We start from the raw sequence: 22,955 nt of genomic DNA, 5'->3' as shown, positions 1-22,955 counted from the left end.
GATCTTATATATATATATATTTCGAGCGACATTGGGGAGCGACAAATCAGTTAATGCACACAAAGTATAACTGGCCAGTAGGAAAACAGCGCGGTCTTTTTGGATTGAGGTGCAACATGGCGAAAAAGGCGCGAAATTTAAAAATTCAAATTTTTTGAAAAATTGGCAATAACTCGAAAAATAAGCCGTTTTTGAAGACACTGATATCCCCAACAGATCCTCCATATTATGACAGGATGTTGATTGCTTTCTGATACGGTGGCGAACCGTGGCCTCCGCAACCCATCGAACTGCCAGCTTATTCTCAGCATACTATGCTCTCTTCGCCAAACGTACGTCGACAGTTCGTCTGCGGACTGCGCACAAGAATTCGATTGCTCAATTACACAGGTCCCCAAACATATATCTGGTCTTTTACCTCATTCGACCATTCCTCTAGATACCGGCAACCTCGTTACGCCAGAAGGAAGTTAAAGGTCATGAAGGAGTCCATCCACCATACGCTTTAGCCTAGCTTTTTAACCCAAGTTGTTGTACGCTCTCCCAACGTGCCGTCTAACTGCACCTTACCGTTAATAGGTTCCAAGCAGTGTAAGGTGCAGCGTCTCACGTCGTCAAGTGTGAAAGTTGTACATATTTCTGTGTTCGAAGTGCTTGTGAAATAGGCCAACGAAGAGTAGGCGCACGGTCTACATATATCTGCAGGGGATAGTGAGTCACTAGCTACAAATGTCTCAGTAAACGAAAGAGAGTCATCCTGGCAGTTTAAAACCAGAAAGGTAACCGTCACGATGAGGTTGGATCATCCGCGGTTTGATGATTTGGGTGGTAGGGCTGACAGACTCCCACCAGGATGGGGACCACGTGACTCCCACTGCGACTGATGTCTCCCTTCCTGTTTCCTAGATTAGTCATAGCAATATCTTAGTAAATCCATTCCTAAGGACCAACAGATCCGTTTGCCACAGACAGACCTCAAACTATGACGCTCAGTTCATCCAACAGCCTTTAACTTCCGCGCTTTGACGGAAACTCGGGGACTGTGCTTACCTGATGAACCACAAGAAAAGCGAACCCGGTCGTAGGTTGCCGGGGAATTTTCAACTTTATGAGCCGTCTATTACATCTATACATGTATCGCGATATCCCGAATATTGTACCAACTGAAATGTAGGGCGGCATGGTGCAGCACATTCAGTTACTTTAAACGTCATAAACGAGAGATTCAGCTGGGTTCCAGGTGAGTCTCTCGCAAAGCCAAATTTGTTTGCCCCTGATGGTTCAGTGTAATTGCATATTTAGGCAATGGGTAGGTTGCATATGGATGTCTCAGGTCGACTTGATCATTGACTGCGGAACGTCTTTATACGTCTTCCATTTGTTCGTTGGTTAGTGGCGACACCGTCCATGAATTTTGACAGTAATCCAACCTACATTACCGAACATCTTACTGTTCGTGCTGAGTGGCTCTACGCCTCTTGAGCATGTTCCAACTGTTGTTCTATTCGCTTGCCAATTCAATAACCTTCATTCTTCGTCTATGTTAGCGAGGCGTGCTGATCACCTGCTGTTCCATGAAATTTGCCCGTGAGAGCCTTCCTTTTCATCAGGGCGAAGGAATTACCTCGTATACACTTTTTCAGTGTAAATGGACTACTTACCTGCTGTACTTTATGCCTCGTTTGATGGAGTCATTTTAGCGATGCTTCAGTGGGAATTTTTTATTAGACTTGGTGAAAAGTAAGCAAGTAGATGCGTGTAATAATGTGTTTTCCACTTACCCTGGTTACTCGTTTGTAGGGTCATCAGGACCAGTTGAAGACCATGAAGGTAGATCCCATGGACTCCACTACGGTGCTTACCCAGATCGGCATCATGGTTCGCGTCAACGCAACTGGCAGCCCTCGAAGCTACATTCCTCACAGGGTCTCAGTTCTGGTACGAAATCTGAGCACAATCCGACTGGTGTTTGTCTCGATGCGGAGCCTGGTAGCAATCTACTAGTGGATGCTGAGCTAGGCCGCAATGTTCCTTCCCAAATGGATTTTCCACAAGACGCAGAAGTGGATGATGAAAGCGACGAGATGGAGGAGCCAACAGAACTTGTTGAGACTCACGATGCACGCGGAAAAGGCACCGCCACACGGCATTCTGATAACGCGACCCACACTGAATCGAACGCACCAAATTCAAAACAGCGCCGCGGATCTCTGGAACCTGCCGATACGGGTACTTTTGCTGATCGTCAGGACCATCCTCGTCGTGCTGAACGAGGACGACGGGGACGCGGCGCTTCCAGTTCTTACTACCCAAGTTCTCGGTAAATCAATAGGTGGTCCAATTTTGTTTCTGAGTGACTTGTCCTTTATATGCTATCTCAACACTGATGTTGAGGGCCACCAAGAACATCACTGATTTTTGTCAATAGGCAGCACTGCGGGAATTTTTAAATGCATTACACTTTGGCTGTAGGCGGTTATAGGGATATTGGTCACTGCTGATAGAATGATGGGTATGACGGCCATTGGGCTTGTCAAACAGTGTATATACCCGTCGTTTTGCCTGGCCCTTGGTCTGCCTTTCATGATGATAATAATTCCCCCCACCGGTATCGCCAACTCATTTGTCGTACCTTCGTTATTTCCACAGACAGCTTTTGTTCCTAAGTACATTTGCTGTGGTTAAACGAACATGTTTCAAAGTAGTTTGCCTACACTGTTTAATTTTATGACCCTTGCTACGTCGTGCAGTACATCACAATATTGGTTATTCATCCAGTGACAAACAAACTGGTGTCGTGTTGACAGACCCGTGAGCCGTACTCTACAGCCGGAGGTTCCCCCTAGAACCTTTTAGGAGTTGTTTCTGTATAGGAGCGAAGAAAATCTCCGGAGCCTTGTGTACTGGCATCACCCCGGTAATGACAAGTAAGAAGACTGTCGTATTCCGCTCATCACCTCGCTTTGTACCTTCCGGGTGGATTTACGCATCCACAAGACTGTAATGATGTTTATTATTGTCAGCTGCTTGAAGGTGTACTACCCAAGATATTCGGACGTTTTGTCGACCTGATAACAGTGCGGGGGCTGTCAGCTGACTAGAATGCGCACCGCTAGTGGCTGCAGTATTGAATCAGAATCAAGAGCTCCCACCTGGCTCCTCTGGATCTGTTCAAAAAACATTTCGGACAGTACGAAAGATTGTTGTACAAACACAGTCGTGACCGGTTGCACGCCGTCTCATACCGTCGGACACTGACGTAGCTGATCGATAGCACATGGAACCCGGAACAGTGACAGGTACTGCAGGAAAAAGGGCTGCGTGCTCTTTCTTTTAGAACGAATTTTAAATGAATTTTCATTTGATTTTGTAGGACATTCAGCAACGAAGATGCGGTGGTGTACTCTGGTCACCATATGGAACCCAAACCCTATTCTCGTGCATCGCGTGGCATAACTTTCACCAGAGGACATCGTGCTCTCGTCAACTCCGCCACAGCATCGGATTCTCGTGGAAGGCGGGCATTAGAAGAACCGCGTAATCGAGGACCGGACCGAGGTGAGAAGTTATCCACGATCGGTAAATTCGTGTTTTATCGGCTAATCTCGATATTTACTTGCTCTATTTCTGATTACTGATTTTCTTCTAACTTTAAGATTTCCGAGGTACGTATTCTTACGGAAGTGGCTATCCATCAATGCGAACTGCACGTGGCTCAGTTTATTATGATTCTGAGGGCTGTGAGCAGGTTAACTCGTTTGATCCCTGCTCTCGATCCAACGCGGCTGCTCAGGATGCTCGTCGTCACCAGTCCTACAAGTCCCGCCCCTCAACGGGAACTTCCCACTTCACAAATGATGTTCGGCGCGATGATCACTTTAGTGATGGGGAACAAGGTGGTGGGGGTCGGAAACACGCACGAATTCTTCGTAATCGAAGTCACGAGGGACCAAGACATACTTTCAAGAGTTCCGCGCAGAGATTCGCCACGGAACGTGAACGACAAAAGCACGAATCGGAAGATAATGCAACTGTGGAGGATGTGAGTGCACCTAAATTGTGACACGGGCCTGTAGATTTGACGAATTTAATGTTGAAGTAATCCCGGTTAGTTTTTCGCTGAGGAAAATGTTACGAAGGCCCAAATTCCCGAAGCACTTGTCAATCAGGACTTGGAATACAATCCTCATGCGGTGACATCCTTTTTCGAGGTTACGCCAATGCATTAGTAGCTTGTATTCACCTCCAAGTCAGGAATTGATGTACTTGCTAACTAAAATCACCCTCTACAAATCATCGGACTATTTTTTAAGCTGGGTCCGCGCAACAACTGAGAAACCAGTGTTCCGCAACAAACACCACAGATCCTAGAGGTTCAGACAGCACAGTTCAGTGACTGTATTCATTGTTCGCCTTACAGTCACTTACACTCAGCCACCAAAATTACCCAACTATCTTGAACATGGTCAATATGCATATGTCAACAGAACGAAACGGTGTTTCTGGCCCCACCCTGTGACACCCCGACATTGTGTAATTCTTCAAGTACCAGTTGGCAGTGCTCACCGCGTCAACTGCCTAGAGAACAGTGTTAAATCCGCTTAATGCTTTTGTTTTCCAGAGGCCGGAAATGACATCTCTAGATATGCCCATTCTGACGGATTACGGGGACAATGACATACCGACAGTTCGAGTTCCAGCAGCAGATATGGGATTCAACCCGCGCCCACAGTATACATACCCTCGAGTTGGTCGCTCAGGAACCTTCCCACGTGGAAGTGGATCTCGGAGGAATCCTAACCGTGTGACCACACTTCAACAAAACAAGCGTGCCCCTGGTTCCAATGTTTCTGGATCTCGCCGTTACCGTGATCAACGTGATCGGTACCATGATGGTAAAGATGGGGATGGAGGTGCAGCTGCTGGAGGAACAGGTCGATCAACCATGGGTGGTGACTCCACCGGGGGCAGCGGGCAGAGTGATGGCTCACGTCGGAATGGTTGCGAAAACGTGGGCGGTAATCAAAATTCTGGTGGCAACCGCGAGGCTGGTGCGTCCGATGGTTCTCTTCTTGGTCAGAATCTCGAGGAAACAGAGAAGACAGTAGGCGAGTCGGAATCTCAGTCCGTCAATTTCAGCTCGACAGATCATACAAACCACAACTACGTAGAGAGATCAGGCGACGCACGTATTGTTCAGAATCGTCACCCTGAATTTGGTGGGTTTTTCAAACGTCCTATTTCCTAATCTCCAAAAGGGATGTGCTAAGCAGCCACACTAGTTATATTTGACATCGTTTTGGGCGCTGAGATGTCACCTGTCCTTACACAGTGGTGGGAATTTGTTACGCCTCAAACGTGCCTGTAGCTCTGACCTGCCGGATTCGTGTGTCCAAGAATTCGTTATTTAGTATGAAACGGTGGTAGCTGGACACTACTCATTCGACTAAAAATTCCTAGCTCTAATGTTTCCGTTAGAGGCTCATCACGTGTGTACATTTTGAGGTTAAAGTTTAGGGTAGAGTAAGATCTTTTCGAGTTCACCAGTGTATCGATCAACTTCGTCTCAGCAGGTAGCTTCAGGCTCCATCCATGCAGTCTGGCACCTCCAATACCTTCCGCTTGCTATGTTTGCCACGAACGCTGTTCCCATTGTTAATTTACTTTCCTTCCTTTTGCTCCTGAGATAAAATGAGTCGGTTTCAGAAATACTTGCCCCAGTGACCAGTTTCACATGGAGGCCTGTATTCCTTAAATTTGGGAGGAGATGGCCCAAGTGGTTAGAGCGCGAATTTACTGACCGGAAGGTCCGTGATTCGAACCTGACCTCTGCCTCTCGACATCCCCTGTATAGGTTTGATGTGTTCCAATAACTTTGAGGGCACTTGGTTGGTCTTCCAGCACAAACGGGAGTATCCAATGTGTTACTTTTTCTGTATTCATATTTCTAGTCTCTCGAGGACTTTTAAGTGACGTTAACGACATTGACGAATGGGAAACCGCCACAGAAGGCTCGACTGATCCGGAGAGTGCATCAAGCACCCTACCTACTCCAAATCCGACTGTGGCCTCTGTGACTTACAATATTAGCGAACTTTCGGCGGTCGTTGAAAGCCACCCACTGGTCAGCGTTGAACCTGACGCTTCCCAGCCTGTATTTGGTCTGTCCACTAATTCGTCGAACGAAGCCACTGTTGTAGGTGATGGCATGCATGCCGTTCCTCCAGATGCCAGCATCCCGGTTGTCTCAGGTGACAATGACGAAGTCACATCAATACCCAGCATTACACATCCAGCCAGTCAGACCACCGGCGAATTATCTGGCTGTCAACTGCCTGGACCAGACAGATATCCTCACGACCGTCGTGGTAACGGTGATGGCAGTGGAGGTAGGTGTGCATGCCACCAGCTGTTTCAGTTGGTACAACCTCATCTTATTTTGTCTCCTCGGGATATTCGCACTCTCGGTCAGCTGAGCACTCCTGCGAACGTCGTACCGCATGGAACTTCCTTAATTTCAACTTATGCATGCGTTGACCCAGTGTGTTGGTGTTTCGTCAGATATTTCGTATTCAGTGGTTAGTGAGTGCTTCCTAGAATTGCGCGTTTCCACCCCACCCGCTACAACACCTTTCTCACAGCCTGCCACCAGTTACCTGGATTTTTCAACGAATCGCCGTTCACTTCATTTGCTTGATCTGTTCTCTCCTTTAATTTGCCTTTTTATTGGTATCGTAGTCAATGTTACCGACAATTGGCTACGTATACGACTGCTTGTCACCAACCGTCCATAATCGTCTTCACCCCAACAGACTATCGGTAACCATCAACAAACATTTTCTTATACTCAGTGTACTGTAAGTTCGATCAAACAGCAAACCCAATAGATTCCTTTTGGTGCGTTGCCGGCATCCCAAGGAATCTAGAGGGTATAGATATTGCTGATGTCTACACGTGCGAAAGGATATGATTTGACTTGCCGTCGGTAGCTCGGTTCTTAATTATCAAGCCATCTCATGCGGTCTCAGTTTACCAGAGTTTGTCCGTCTTCGAACCAAATAAGAACAAACGCTTAGTGCATTATTGAATACATGGAGTTTATCGAGTTCATCATGTGTGTGGGAAGCTGAGGAGAATTATGCTGGTACAGATCTCCGTAGTATCTCCAGTCTTCCGGATAGAGGCTTGAACAACACATGGACATCTCGGAGCAGGCGAGGCTGTGGTCATAGTTCATACTAGTGCTCCACTGTGATCAGTAGTTTATAGATCTCTATTGGTAGCTTAGCTCTGATCTCTAATTGATGAGCCACCGCTTCTTTTTTGATGAGGGTGGGAGGGCAGTATTTGTGACCTGAGTCCATACGCTAGATGTTTCGGCAGTCCTCTTGTTTCCCAGGACTGCCCGTGAGCATCTGACATTCATTTTTGCCGTTCACACCTTGTGAGCAGTAGAAATTAGAATTCGGACAGCCAGTGACGTCAACCCGGTTACAATCCTTAACATCCGATTCCACCATCTACTTTGGTAGTACCTCTCCCACAAGGGGCGTGTGAAATGGGGCTTCCTCACTGAATGTCATATCAATCACTACCAGGGTTAACAACTGTGTGTACCTCTTCCGGGCTTGATGGGGTTGGAAAGAGGATGCCAGCCCAAACACCACTGCACACAGTGCCTGTGGTTATGGGATGTTACGCTGTAGCGCGAAAGCATCTAAGAATCGAGTTTCCCCTGTTTATAAGAAGCTGCTGAGCTCTTTCCGTTGATTTCATTGGAATTTTGTGCGATTTAGCACAGCGGCTTGTTTTACAAACAAATTTGTTGTTGTGAATTTATGGTCTGATACACCCGTTCTTAGTCTATTAGTGGCTTCCAAGTTTTGTCTTTTTTCTTACTATCGCAGTGGAACCAATTTTTATGTTTATTTAGCCGGTTTGATAGATACTACGTTAACTCTTTATCTGAGTGGAGGAGGATTTGACGTCTCCGAGACTATTCATACAAAACTGTGTCTAACGGTGAGTGCTGTTGTGGGCTCTGAGGGAAAGAGTACTTTCCTTGTGGTCTAAGTGTACTTGGACTAGCTCCTTCATGTAAGTCAAAGCTTTTTTTTGCTGTGTGTAAAGAGGGAGCTAACTCGTTGGTGAGTAAGTACACATCTAGGTCTTTCTTTAAACAAACAATGCCTAGGATTGCATTGGACTCAGATGTGTGCCTACGTATTGTTCATTGTATTCTATGTTAATCGTATTTTAGGCACCACCGGCGGTACTGATACACATGGCTCCCGTGGTCGGGGTTATCAAGCAGGTTCCCGTTCTGGGAGGACGTACATTTCAGTTTCTGGTGGAAGGTCAAGCGCTGGACAAAGGTTCCAAAAATCCAGCACGAGTCGATACCACCAAGCAGACTATTCAAACAGACGCACCAGTGTTCCTTCCATACCACCGTTAATGTCACTCAAACCGCATGGCCCTTTCACACATACTTCACAAACACCTGAGTCGAAAGTAAACATGAACCCCAAACCCCAGCTCTCCGAAGACCCATCTATAAAAACTACCACAGAAAAAGTCGAGGGTGGTTTTCATTGTGGTCCGAATAAGGCCCAAACATCCCCAGACCCAAACGAATACGACTCCGACCAAGATAGTATTCTCTCGGACGGATTCACTAAAGTAATATCAAAGGCCAGTAAAAAGTTGGCACGTCGCCGATTGAAACAAGAGTTTTCCGCTAGTGCTAAGCCATCGATTCGGCGGGATAATGACTCTTCAAAGCCCTCCCAAACAGTTCAACCGAATGACAAGGGGCGAGAACATTCTTTGAGCCAGACAACTACTAGACTCCGGTACTCTGCTAGCGGACAAAATAAACCTCTCCAGAAGACTAAACCGCTCTTGGTGAAGCCAACATTTATGGGTCCACCGTTAAGTTCAGTAAGCATGAATTCGACCGGTGAAACCGCTGTCAGCAGGAGCAAAGCGACAAATACCAACGAGAACACTACTGTTTCCCATACTACCAAGGCCTGGGTCACGGCCGCTCCAACTCAGTTCACCACTGGAACATCCGACTGTACTCAAGCCAAGATGTCCACAGCCCGTCCTTGGTCTAAAGTGGTGGGAACTAAGTCCTCTTCTGCATCGTCTGCAGTTGTGAAAAGTGAAAGTCGGACAATTTCCAGCGTCTCAAGTTTTGAGCGCGCGGTCGATGCCGATTGGTCAACTGACCTGAAACATACAGATTCTACGTCAGCCCAACCAGAAGACGGCGACTCAATAAACGCTCTTCTTCCGCAAAGTAAAGATCTACAGCTTGTTATGGTGGAGACAACAGAAACGGTGGATGCTGAAACTTACACCTCGGCACGCCAGTTTTGGTCACCAACGAAGGAGCAGAATGATGAGAAGTCTACCGCCAAGGCGGTTGTGGCAGTACATCCAAGCAACACATGTACTCCTGTAGCAGTCTCGTCCACTGGTATAGTTAGTAGTACACTTACTGGTTCGACTGTTTCTGTGAGTGTGTCCACCGTTTCCAATAACATCTGTAAAGTCCGGCCGCAGCAACAGCAACCTGTGGTACAGAGCAGTCCAGGTAATTCTGGAATGCTAACTGCCAACCCACCGTTACCCACAGTTGCACCAGTCAGTCCAAACAGTACTACGAATGAACATCTCCCAGCTGGCCCAAATTGCGCTTCTGAAACCTCGACTGATCCCGAGAGGACCGAATGTGATTATGAGGAAAGCGCTAATCAGCCCCACGCTGTTCGTCGTTTGCCCACCGAAGGTGCTTTTCTCGTGGTTCCTCATCCTCCCAATCGTCCTATTTCCAGCTCCTGGACAGATAATGTTACATCTCAACTGCAAGCCAACTATTACCCCAACAGACCAGGTGCTCTTCCACTAGCAAGTAGCATGGACAGCTCTTTTTCTGCTAATATATGGCCGACTAGCGATCAGGCTCTGGACAGTTACGGCAATCGTTTGGCGGGTGTCGGAGGTTCAGCTGTCAATCAAGCCTTCTCCCAGGTCCATGGTTCGGATGTTCTATCCAACCTACTCACAGGACCCAATGCACCGTCCCTCTGCGTTGACCCCTCTAACAAGTCCCAGCAATCGATTGCACTGGTTCCTCGTAGCCACTCTTACTCTGTACAGCCCTACGGACCTTCAGTCGTTTCCTCTAGTGAACTACATAACTACGGTGGATTATATAGTGGCGAAGCGAACAAACTCTCTTCATCACATTCGGTCCCTCAGTCACAAGCTGCGGCTTTTGCCAGCGCAGCAGGATCCGTTTTCGTCCCGCCTCAGCAACAACAGTCCGCCGGTCATCAGGCTCAGTCAGCTCATTCTTTTCCCACCAATTGGACCTTGCCTTCAAGCCAGCAGCGGTACCGCCAACGGTTCCCGCAAGTTGAGCCCTCTGCATTTGGTGGTTTTACCTACCAGACGGAATTGCAGGTATGCAGCTGATGTGTAGCAATACCCGTTCATTCTTCTGTGTTCCGTACTTACCGCTTGTTTGCACAAATGTACTTAGGGAGGTACTTCGTGTGAAGTTCTCCCCTGTTTAGCTGCTGACATCCCAAAAGGATTTGCTGGCTAATGCTGGTTGAACTCTTATACGTCTGTCAATAGTGGGCAAATCATAATTAGTTTACGCGGAGCTATGACGTTGTGCTCAAACCACTCATTCTGATCTGTATTTGAGAAGCGTAAACTTCCATCAGTAATGGTGCATACATTGGTGTCACCGATTTTCCGCTTGGCTGAAGCAAATCAACGAAGTTCATTTAGCATTAAACCGTGTTTGGGAAAGCCTTATATGAATTGCCCTTATTTTACACCTATGCGTGGATATAGTTGACATAAACGCGCTGCCTTTGCTTGACCTTGGCATCGTTCTTATTGCGGCCCCTTACCGCAACGCAATTTTAGGACTCATCTATTGGCACAACTGAATCCTTCCGTCTTGTCTTGTTTTGGGCGTCGGTAGATCTTCCGAACTTCGTCGTGGTCACATTCCAACTGAAGGGTGTTAGGGAAGATCTAATTATTGTGGTTAAGCCGCGGATACCCAGCTTTTCACTTGGCATCTTTTCGTTTGCCGATTCGGGATTCGTATCTTCTAGACTGGTTTCGTACCGGTTTCCATTAGGTTATGCTTGAGAGTTGCTGTCTTTTTTCTTCATGGTGAGTGATACTATCGATGTCAGGGGGAAATGGGTCAGTGGTTAGAGCGCAAATTTTCTGACCGCAAGGTCCGTGGTTCTTACTTGGTCTCTGCATCTCTACTTCTGTCTAGTCCCGGGCGACTTGGCATTATCCCAACCCTCGTGCTTCCTTTGGGTGGCACGACAGCTAATCACCGAAAGGGTGCTACAGGTGAACGACTATTTTACTATCGATGTCACGCAAAGTTTTCATGCTTTATATAATGCAGCCCTTGACGCAACAGATCGGACAGTATGAATGCACGCTCGCGTTACTAAGCGCAAATCATGATTCTGCGTCACGATTGCCATTTTGTGAAGCAATCTGTTCCTGAGCTACTTGCGCATCTATATGATATCTGTGTCAGGTAGAAGAGGCTCTCATAACAAGAGGTAAAACCTTTGATGCATATCGTTATCGCTATCGGAAGCACAACGGTGTTCAACTTTGATGCTGCCAGTGTGTGGTAAAGAAAAATATTAAAAATGGACGGAAAGGGAATTCGTGCTAGCCTATCACAATCATTTCGAGGTGTCAACATCTCCAGACATTCACACAGGCACTCTTGATAGAACCTGATAACAAGAACCTTGCAGTGTCTCCAGCTGGACCTAGTGGGCATTATGTGGCCCCATCCTGGAAGGCGAGTTGCACCCACAAACGTTTCGTGAACTCTTTCATTCCCAAATGCCATGTCTGCATGCGCCATTCTGAATTGGGTGCTGAGAACAGCGCCCTTTTTGACAAGCAGTGATTCGGCGTGCGTAATAAATAACCAGCGCAGCTCTTGGCGTTGAGCACATTCTATCGGAGTCCCGGTTACGCGATTGAACACTCATTTTCATTTTTTGAGGACTAGCTGCCACCGGGTTACACAAGCTATGGTCCTGAGACAACGGCTGCCGAAGACATGAAAACGTCTCATTTCGGCTGCCCGCAAAGGCCACGTCTCTCAGCGAACAACCTATGCTGTAACCCGACAAATCCAAAAACACATGTGCCTCCTCTAGCTCTTGGAAGACGAGAATGGTTTCGTTTGCATATTCCAGATGAGAGAGTTCTCGTCAGTGACTGTTTGAACACCGTAGTTTTGAAGACCACCCAGCGTTAGTCTCGTTATCTCATTGGTCACTAAATTAAGAATGAAGAGAGTAGACAGTCTTGTTGGGCAGCAGTTTGTGTGCGAAGAATTCCAGATAGCTCCCCGTATAGTCTCCCGCTTCTCCTTGGGGATTTCACAGCTCTACTCAACAAGGGTAATCACGGAATTTTGTTAAGTGACCGACGAGCCCTCTTATCAGAACTTGCTGACTCAGGTTATTAGCAGTTGTCTTATATCATCCCGTATCCATGCAAGTTATTTTTTATTCGTACAAGAAGGATAGTTGCAACATTTATCATCGTTGAAATCCGTAATTATGTGCAGAAAAACTGAAGAAGCGTTTCTTAACATTACGTTAACATGAAATTCTTGTGATGGTCTTATAACGGGTGTAACGCAAATATCTTAACAGCTTTACAGATAATTGCGGTAGACTTCGGGCCATCTTGAAGTGCATCAACCGTCTTCGATGGTTGTTGGCTCTAAACGATAAAGCGCCTTCTAGGTAATGATGACCGTAAGGTATAGTCATTAAAAACTCGAACAATGGGCACAGCTGACCCTCGCCAATCCGCGAATGCTTGACCGGATTGTATATTCGTTTGTTCATCATCATCAGCGACAGCATGGCGTGTGTTTGTTAGCCGGGAAACGCATCGGTATGTTAAATTGATCGTGACCAGCATAGACACCATTTCCTCTGTTTTATCGTATCGTTAGCGTAAGTAGGTTTTTGTTTCCTACTGTTAGAGATTTACCTCTTATTCCCGTTTTTGTGGGACCCACCAGAATGAATACGCGTACTTACCTTCGGCGACGGGATGCGTCCAACCTGCTGCAGCAGGAGGTATTTTCTCTGCTGTTCAAGCTCAACCTCAGCCGAGCTACCACCCTCACAACACCGCTAGGCATAACATGGGGCCCCCAGCTGCCAGTAATCCATGGTCCATCTTAGCTAACCCAACTGGTGCATCCGGCCTGCAAGCCTCGGCCCAAGATTACGGCAGTACATTTGCACCTTCTGGTGGGGGAAATGCTAGCGGTGGTGGTCTGCTACCGCACCCAGTACCGCCAGGTGGATATAATGCGACTCATGGTCCAGTTCAACTGCCGATCTCCACTTCACCGAACTCCAGCTTTGTCGCTCACCATAATTACGTTGGTGTAATCGGTGGGGGACGACCCAACGCGACCGACTTATCGAACGTTTCTACTCGCCAACGAGGAGTTGTGCAGAGTATTTTCCCATCACACAATATTTCCCACTCACCATCTGCCCAAAGCCAACCTCAGTTTCCGGTACACTCTGCATTTTACCCTTCTTTATCACCCTCCCACCACCAACGTCTTCAGCAGCTTCAACAGTTTACTGGTTCCCAGGGTAGACCGAATGTGCACAGTTTGATGAATCCAGCCACTGGATTGTATGCTACTGCTTTCGGTACCGCACAACAGCCAAATCAACCAACACCGCCACCCTTGCCGTCCCAGGTAAGACAACCTCATTGCCCATATTTTCCTGAGCGATACTGAATCCTATTAATGAACCGAGTTTACCTGGCTGGATCTTTGTCAATCTAGTGACTTACAGGCGCACCTGGGATAGGTACCACCGCTTAACGACACAACACTACTGCGATTATTTGATACTTTACTCCTAGTATGCCCCTATTTTCCAAGGCTTCATTACCTCTGGCCGTCATGGACAACAATACCCAAGGTATAAGTACCATTTCCTAACTGTCTTGGCAGTAAGGGAAGGATATCCTAGTATGGAGCACAAAAGATGGGAAGAATGAAAAATTAGTGCAAAAAGGATAACGCACGGGGCAAGTCACGTACGTCTACGATCAGCTATCTGTTTAGACCTAGCAGCATCTCAGCCACCGTGCTTCCTTCAAGTTGCGTGCGCGTAATCAGTTTGGCGTGTCCCTATGCCACACATAACCGACCCTGGAAATCTTGATATGACCAGAGCATTTTTCTTGTAGGGATACAGGGATTCATACAAGAAAGTATGTTAGATCTTCCAGTATCCGTCAGCTGTGTTTACGTGCTTCCACAAAACCTGCGGAAATTTCACTATATCGCCGTTCTTCTCTGCCCACCATCTTCTACCGAAAACGCCGTTACCGCTCTCCGAATACCGGAGTGGTAATTGTTCCTTGGTTGGGAAAACTTTCATCGCAGTTTGGCGTGAAAGTTCGGTCTTTAGGCAGATGGACAAGATAAGAGAGTGTTCTCCAACGATACGGGCAAAGTCGGCACCGAGTGCGATATGCGATATTATAGGAACCAGTAGGGATACCTCAAGTTACCTGTCTCATACCAGCCACTCAATGCTAGTCTACTCACCCCCTTCAGATGCAAACACAATACTTTCACCAAGTATCTCTGGATTGCCTTGCATCAATCTAGGGAATACGCTTTCAAAACTGCACTCAATCTATCTAAATCAAATGGATTCTCAAAGTCGGCATTGTAGTTAGTTGAAACTAGAACGTTTCAAAATCCTTTCACGCCAAGACGGCTCAGCATGTATTGGAATTCTCAACAAGACCCAACAGGAATGTCAAAATAAATCTAAGGGTGTGCTGATGTCAGTTCAAGATTCCCTGGAAGTGGGCATCACTTTCCAAGTTTTATATCAAAGGTTCAACACCTCTTGGGATTTGACTTCAGACTGACTAGCTAAATTCCTCTTGAAACGTTTGTGGGACTGTACTCATCTCTTGAGCCCGAAGAATTGCGAAACCGGGCTGTCGAACAGCCTTCAGCAACCTAATGAGATGACAAATATCAGGAGCGAGAGATTGAGCTGGGATTCATTTGTCTTCCTTTAAAACCAAATTAGTTTGCGAATGAGTTTATTTCTCGAACCCGTCAATTTCTTTTTCCTAACTTCTATTTTCTAGTTGGGCTACGCAAGTTTTACTTCTGAGTCTGCAGCTACTGTACCAATATCCTTTTATTCAACCTCACAATCACAGTCAACCGTCGGTCTACAACATCATATTCATAGTCAGCGACAAGCCCAATCCTCTGTTCCCCACATGGCATCGCGCAACGTCGGGGCTGCGGCAAACCATGGTGGGTCTCCATTATTGATTCCCAGTGCTGTGGGCCCCTCTGCCTTCTCTGGCTACGGTCAGCCTACACCATCGGCGGCGTTATCTGGTTACCCAATAAAACATGTGCTTCCCACACTTTAACACTAGTATTCTCAAAGGCACGTGTAAGTAATGAAAGTTGTCCTCGCTGCTGCGCGTCGTATTTGCCTCGATTGCCTACGGCATGCTGACTTGTAACATTTCTCTATCTGATTTCGCTCTCTACCTTTTCTATTTCCATCTGTTAAGACTCCTTTGTGATTTGCTTGTATCTATTCAATCCAACCTACCAGCCAACTTACTGGTCGCCCGCCCCTTCACACGCTTCCTACCATTTCATCTTCGGACGTGGCGACTCATTCGAACTCGAAAAATGGCTTTGGCGTTTCTTCCCATCTGCTTGTTCTCTGCTTTTCCTACAATCCACTCTCCGCCTCGCTCTATTTCGGCCGAATTCATTGATTCCCTCATGTTAATCTGGTGCGAACGCCTTTTTTACTGTCGCCAGGCCTGGTTCAACGCGTTAGTCATCATTACCCCTTCGTCTCCACCGGATGATTTTAGGGGTCCTATCTTCACAGACTGTATTTTTATCTTGGATGTGCATTTCTCTGCTTTACCAGTGAAATACACTTTTCTCGTGATACATCAGATCTGCGCTTGATCGTGGTTCCCAACGGTTGCACAGTAGCTATAGACTAACATGTTTCTTACAGCTTCGCGTTCTGTATGTGCTTGTGTTGTGGGATTTCCTTTAGCTTGGCTTGAATATCTCTGCGGTCTGTGGCTACGCGCTACCCTATAATTTGCCTGGCTTCATTAGAACAGTTTGTTCCTGGTGATTATTCGCCAACAACTGTAATACTTTTTAACTTAACGGTACTGCTTGGTTTTACTGTCGGTTGTGCTCACTAGTAACCTTGGCACACTCACGGAGTACCAGGTTTTGAAGAGTTGGCTGCGCAGGACATCTGATGGTATCTGGCCAGTCGTGTGCTCTCAGCCCAAAATGAATGACTGAATCCAGCCAGGTCCCGGTCAACAATAGCCTGAACCGAACTGCTTGATCCTTTCAGATTTGCTGGGTTTAGCTTGAGCGACTTAGACTACCTTGGATGCGATTGCCCTCGAGAGGAGTTTCTCGGCACTACTTCTCAGAAAAACAATGCTTGGACAAAACCCAGTTAGCTTAACACGATAGGCTATCTGTCGTGCCCCTTTCCCAGTTCTCGCTGCACCATATAAAGGCTCAGTGCAAGTTGACAGTCGAATGCTTTACGCATAAGCATGGCACTGACGCAGATGTGCCAACAAGTACGTATCATGAAAGTTAGGTTCAGTCAAGTGCATTTCTCTTCTGTATTTTGAAAACTCTGGTACCCGCCTCTCATTCTGCATTTGTTCAAGTTTCTCAGAGTTTATCGATTAATGATCGCTTAGAAAATGAATGTATTGGCTATCTTTCTAATGTACTACTCATAAGGTTGCTGAAAATCCGTCGAAAAACCAAAGTAGTTTGCAAATGTGTGTATATTCGCTAATGTATTGGCTACTTTTGTCAGCGGTTGATGTTGAGAATTACTAGTGAGTTATTTTCTGTGTCAGGTGGGCGTAGCGGTTCAGAGTGCACAGCGAAGGCCACAGAAACGTGGATAACCAAAATGTTTTTTTGAGTTGTCGGGATAAGGTGGCCCCGTATAGAATTTATCAAAGTTACGAACAAATATCTTTCTTTTTGGCGGGATCCACATCGTAGAAGCTTTCCTAACCCAAGAAATAGAGAATATTACACGCTTGATGGTTTCATACAAGCTAGTCGTATTTTATTTAGTTCTTTCTGAACCCGACTTAGAGCTGTCTCACTCTGTTATGGTGGTCAGTTTTCAGTACTACACCGATTCTATGAGCCAGACTAGCTAGAACTCAGTCGAAGTTTTAAACATACCTGGAAGGCCAATGGGGAGCGGTCCGTCCCAGGAGTTAGGTCCGAGAAATCCTTCCAAGGCTTTGGTATGCACGATCCCTTTGGGACAGGGCCAGCGGCACCTTTGATTTGAGATGTGCTGATTCGCTTACTCCACTGATTCATTGAACCGGCGAACAGCTGACTTACCCGTCTATGTCGGTCAGGATAAGTGCTTCGGCTAATCCATTGACGAACCCACCTACCATGAACAAAATTCCTATCACCTTAAGAATATAACCAGCTCACCTGCCCCAGGGCAGCTCTATGTGGCATAATAATTACTGGTGTGAATTAGCTTGGGACCTGGGTAACAGCACGAACGCGGCCCACAGATACAGCACAGGGCTATATGCCTTCAAGTTCATCCCTAGATTGTTGACTTCACCGGGTTGGTCCTGAACAGCCAGTGACGAAACTGGGAAGGCTTTAACCTGGTCAGCCCGTTGTTGAAGCAGCTGTAAAAGTCTAGTGACTGTCGTGACAAGTTCGGGGTGATCAATGTTCGAATAAGACGACATATTTGAGGATGTGGGTCAGGAAAGCGCATGAACAGCTTCGTCGTCTAGGCCGTCGCCGGCCTCAGCTTGCAACGCGAATGGCGTATGATGTGCCCTCCATCTGGTGAGTAGACGAACCGTACGGTCCATCGGCGTCCGTGATCAGAGGCTTCATTGATTAATGATTCCCAATGGTTTGCGTGTTCCATTGTTTACGGTTCGCTGACCTGAGTCGGACATTTACAGTGCAGGCTCAGAACAAAACTTCCAGAAAACCCCTATTTCGGCTGGCTCATAGGTTATTGTGCTCCCCAGACAAATCATGCAGTTGCTCACAACTATATGAAGTAAGTTCAGAAATTATATCCTTTCCCCTACCGTTTCTGCGTGATCATTTTCTCCACTCCACATCCTTTTTACCACCGAACATCACAAACAAGAAGTTCAGCTGGGTTCCAGGTGAAACTCGGAAAACCAAATTAGTTTGGAAATGAGTGTATTTCGCTAATTGCCATCCCCCGACGTCTCATTCAGTGGGATGAGATTCGTCCCTGGCTCGTTGTAATCGCCATTTAGCTGTGCGGTACTAATCCGTGAATGCATGTGTGTATTTGCCATGTTAGATCCAGCGCACGCTATTTTTGAAAGCCCGAACAGTAAATAAATAAGGGCACATATTAGTCATGTCCCCACCAAAAGTGCATAGGTGGAGCAAACAATTTAGCCGGCGTTCAGGCGCAGTGGATGAAGTCACAACTAATTGGAATTTCATGTGCAATGTGCGATGGTGTAGTATCAGCATTCGTGTTGATGTCCATGAGAAGGCAACCGGAAGATCCCGGCAAAACAAGTGTAACGATTCGCCTTCGTCCACGGCTGTACTAAGATTTGTTCGGTTTTTATTGTGCACTTGGAGTTCCGATGGCAGTTGTCTCTGAGCTGCCTGGCCTACCCATTCCTTTATTTCCCCACGTGGTGTACTGCCTGATTGGACAGGATAGACTGGTCTGGCTGCCATCAAACGTTAGTCCACTGAGAATGAACTGGCTCTGTGTATACATGCGTTCCGAATTGAAATGTTCTATAGCTTAGCCCATATTTTTTCAGGCGGATATAGTTCATTTTAGCACACAAAACCCCCTCGGTCAGCTAAGTTCATTCGCGCTAATTGTTGTGCTCTATAGACTTGAGTTGGGTAAAACACCCGGGAACAGGCTTGTTTGTGTGTTGTCTGGACTGGAACGCTAACGACTCGACGCAGGGCATCTGACCCCAGGGGAAGATTCTACGGATGACGGAGAGAGATTGGTCCCGTTACGGAATCGGGGGCTTACTTTGGCGACAAGATGCCCTTTTTGCAATAGCTATAAGTTAATTAGGTTTAAAAAAACAAGGTTAAACTAGTGTTGCTTCTGGTAACGGTTTTATTACTGTAATACGATACATCTGACCGTTCTTTCTGGGTTTTGATAGTCTAGTGATTTTAGAGGTAATATTTGTTAAACAGCCTGACCATAAAAGCTGAACCATATAATTCCAATCAAACCTAAGAAAATATCTTCAGTCTCAAACGTCTTACTGAAATGAAACTTGTCTGACCCTCTCCCGATTAACAATACAAAACATCCACTTAGGTGAATCACCTAGTTTCTTCCAGATGCAGTAAACTAGAGAAATAAGTGGATTCACTTTTTTTGCATGGACCGTTTTGCACGCCAGTGTGAACATTGGTCGTGTGGCTTGGTGGGATTTAAAAAAAATGGCACTTACGTGCCTGTCCCGCTGATAAACAAAATAAACAGAGTTATTTTTCTGACTGGAGCGCAGGAAAATCTACACAGTTCGTTCTGGCCAAATAACTCCTGCACTCGCACTGAAAAAATTCACGAAACAACACTTGTTCGGGCAATCATTCCGCGCCATTCTGTTTTGTGGTACTACTGCGTACGTACTTGTTCGCCTCCGTAGCGTAACTGCCCTTGTGACTTTTTCTATCGACCGGAAAACATTCGTCTAAGTTTGGATGAGTCATCACCACGCTTCACCCGGCGTGTGTGCATGTGCACACATGAGCCCTATTCCCATGACCAATCTGTTTAAGGTCACACACCAGCCAGAAACCACCAGTTGACATCAGTGAGTGTGGAGACCCAGGGGCAGATAACCGACTACGGAATTCCGCCTACCGATTTGAATGGCAGCGCGGTAGTCCGCCGCTTGGGCAGCTAGTACGCCGCAACCAGATGCACGGATTAGGCAAGTAAAACAGTTGTACGCGTGAACAAGTTACCGATGGTCAAGTCCCCCCCACGTTTCAGAGGAGTTGGGTAAAAATATTGTTATCAAGCTCTAATAAGATTGAAACACGATTCCGGTGTCACAGTGGAATAGACAGCACCCAGCTCTGGTACGGGTTCGGGGACAACTTCATGAATACCTCGATTGCCAATAAGGCTTATCGGTTGTCCTGCACAGTGACCACTACCCTCGCTTGAGATTTCGTTTGCCGATGAGAAAGGCTAATTGTTGTCGAAATTCGAACCCAAGAAAGCCCTTCGTATCCGTTGCAAGTAGTATAGTTGGGGTGACAAAAAACAGCCTATGTGCACACACACCGGAAACGTACCTACATATAAGAGTACCGAACACAGCACACAAAACGGCAACACTACGCACGTCCCCCCTCGACGTCTGGCCGCTCAGGAATTATGGCACGCAATCCACGGGCAATCGGGGAATACGTTAGCTGCTACAACGCCGAAAGAAACACAAAGCCTGCTTCCGGACAAACAGCAGAAGCTACCAACTTGTGTCCAGAATACGATAAGTTCCCCTTTCCCAATATGTATATTGTAAACACTTCGTTTAACGAAAAAAAAACGGTTCAGGTAGAACACAGGGTTGATGGAAACTCAAAGACTGCGTCTACCTGATGAATCCCAGGAAGGGCGAAACCGGTCATGGGCTGTCGAAGTGTTTTCAGCAATCTCGTGAATAGTTTCCTCGTTAGTGCTCATTGCTTTCTCTTCATTCAGCCAATTTTTTGGTTACATTACAGCATTAACACCAAGTACTGCATGTGGGGAATGATATAATTTTAACCGGATTTCATGTGGAGAACTTGGTTAACAAACGAGTTATAAAAGCAATTCTTCCAACTAATTTCAGCATGGTTTCAACTTTCATCAGTACCAATGGAAATATCTACGAAAAAACTTCCCAGTTATCAATAGCAGAGGATTACTTCTGTGCGTTGCTGTCCGGCCCAGAGGCACTCCAACGTGCGTGACTTAATTTCCATACTATGACTTAATCAACCTTGACATTTAGTGCCAGAAATATCGTTTGTTCCAGACTGCCTCTCTCGAAGTGTGATTTTAAATGCGCACAATGTCGCTCTCATTGGTTCAGATCCGTTTAAACAATCCAAGTAATTTTGACGCGCGACTTGGAATGCGTTTCATACATGCAAAGTACACAGTGCTACCACACGACTGGATCGGATCGAACCCAAACCGCATACATGCAGACGAAACAATCGCCATGTCAGACCAATTCGTTTACGTGGGCAGTTGTATAAGTTCCGGTGGATTGGTTGGAAGTGAGAGAAAGGCAGCTTTTGCCAACATCCAACACCTATGTTGCCGAGTTCGCCATGTTCAGTGGAATGAGATAAAGGCTGTCCTCTATCACCAGCTTCAAATATGTCGTTGACATGCTGCCTGAAACTCTTCTGTCTATCTCTGAAACCTTCGAGGTTGAAATGTTCCTAGGACGTTCTTTCACAGACTAGATATGCAGATGATGTTGCTTTTCCTGGTTCCGATACCCTGGAGATACAACCCACTCTCGAATAGGGAAGGCCAGGGCAACTGTTGCCAAGCTTCAACACTTATATCCCCGAAGTGACGTCATTTTTTCTGTTATGAGCGTGACATACACTGCAGCGGTGCGACCCTACTGCTTTGTGGATCAGAAACGTGGCCTCTACGCGCAGAGGATGTATGGAAGATGTCAGTGTTTGATCATCGTTGTATGCAAAGCAGTGGCCGGGTCTGGTGGGTACGCCAGATTGTTTCAGGAAGGAGGACCTCTAACGCGATAGATGGATTAGGCTGTACGCCGCATTCTAGCTGACCATCTGCCTCTCAGAGCTCTTTTCGTTCAGTCCAGTGCTGAGTGGAAGTGACCGAGAGATGTAAACTGTATGACCTGCCAGCGAACTATGGAAACGCTAAGCGATAAACTGATTCGGGTCGACAAATGACGCTTCTCTGGATGGTGACCTGGGGACTCAACTAACCGGTGATTAATGACACTGGCAATCAGCGGCGCTCGTGCATCGACTCTATAGCCTTTACTGCGTAGTTACCCAGTTCCTAAAGTAACTGAACATCGCCTTCTATCCTTATCTGTATTTTTCCTACTTTCTCACCTTCCGGTGATTGAAACTGTAGCAACCAGAACCGACATATCCATGCAACATGGCATATATCGGAACAATTGAGTGCGTGATTGTCCAACCAACTTTTCTTCAAACCTGTGGTAGATCAAGAACCCCGGTTCAACACAAGCTGTATTCATAAGTGATAAAGCAGCATCTATATTAGAACAATGGTTGGGGCGCGAAAGCAATCAGAGAAAGTCAATGTGATTCAGCCGTTTCCTGTCCCCGTCCGTACAAAATGATCGAGTTGGAAACGCGCTCTGTCAGTACAGTGGCACATCCATACACTGTATTTTTTACAGTGGCAACAGTGGAATGCTTCACCTGATTCGATCGCTTGCTTGACCAGCTTACTAACTGCATCTACTCCATGCTGACAATGAAACGACCGACATAATTACCATCCAGGAGAGATCAACTGTATTTTAGGATGAGTCGATTCATAACCTCGGGAATCTATGAGCTATGGAGGTGAACCACAAATGGACGAATCCAAAAGCCAAAGATTGTGGCCGGAAACTAGTGCACACTTTTTTGAATATAGTTATTACAAGCAGAACAGGAATGCAGGAAAATGACGTTTGGAATAATTTCTCCTCCATAG

The 22,955-nt window shown here is 46.5% G+C and overlaps 1 protein-coding gene across 1 annotated transcript in view; it reads left to right on the top strand.

Moving 5' to 3' along the window:
* T265_00873 (hypothetical protein) overlaps window positions 1-16,135 on the top strand; it is a gene marked incomplete at both ends in the record, with an annotated part of 59,838 nt that extends 43,703 nt beyond the window's left edge. The window contains 8 exons of the mRNA XM_009164768.1: window positions 1,801-2,320; window positions 3,374-3,558; window positions 3,657-4,042; window positions 4,622-5,219; window positions 5,952-6,389; window positions 8,261-10,476; window positions 13,121-13,822; window positions 15,247-16,135. Coding sequence (XP_009163032.1) covers window positions 1,801-2,320; window positions 3,374-3,558; window positions 3,657-4,042; window positions 4,622-5,219; window positions 5,952-6,389; window positions 8,261-10,476; window positions 13,121-13,822; window positions 15,247-15,543 — 5,342 coding nt within the window. The remainder of the gene's footprint in view (window positions 1-1,800; window positions 2,321-3,373; window positions 3,559-3,656; window positions 4,043-4,621; window positions 5,220-5,951; window positions 6,390-8,260; window positions 10,477-13,120; window positions 13,823-15,246) is intronic.
* Between the last annotated feature and the right edge of the window lie 6,820 nt (window positions 16,136-22,955).

The sequence above is a fragment of the Opisthorchis viverrini genome, assembly GCF_000715545.1.
Source record: "Opisthorchis viverrini unplaced genomic scaffold opera_v5_9, whole genome shotgun sequence".
Taxonomy (NCBI): domain Eukaryota; kingdom Metazoa; phylum Platyhelminthes; class Trematoda; order Opisthorchiida; family Opisthorchiidae; genus Opisthorchis; species Opisthorchis viverrini.
Note: the sequence above shows the minus strand (reverse complement) of the source record. Positions and strands in the feature narration are given on the sequence as shown.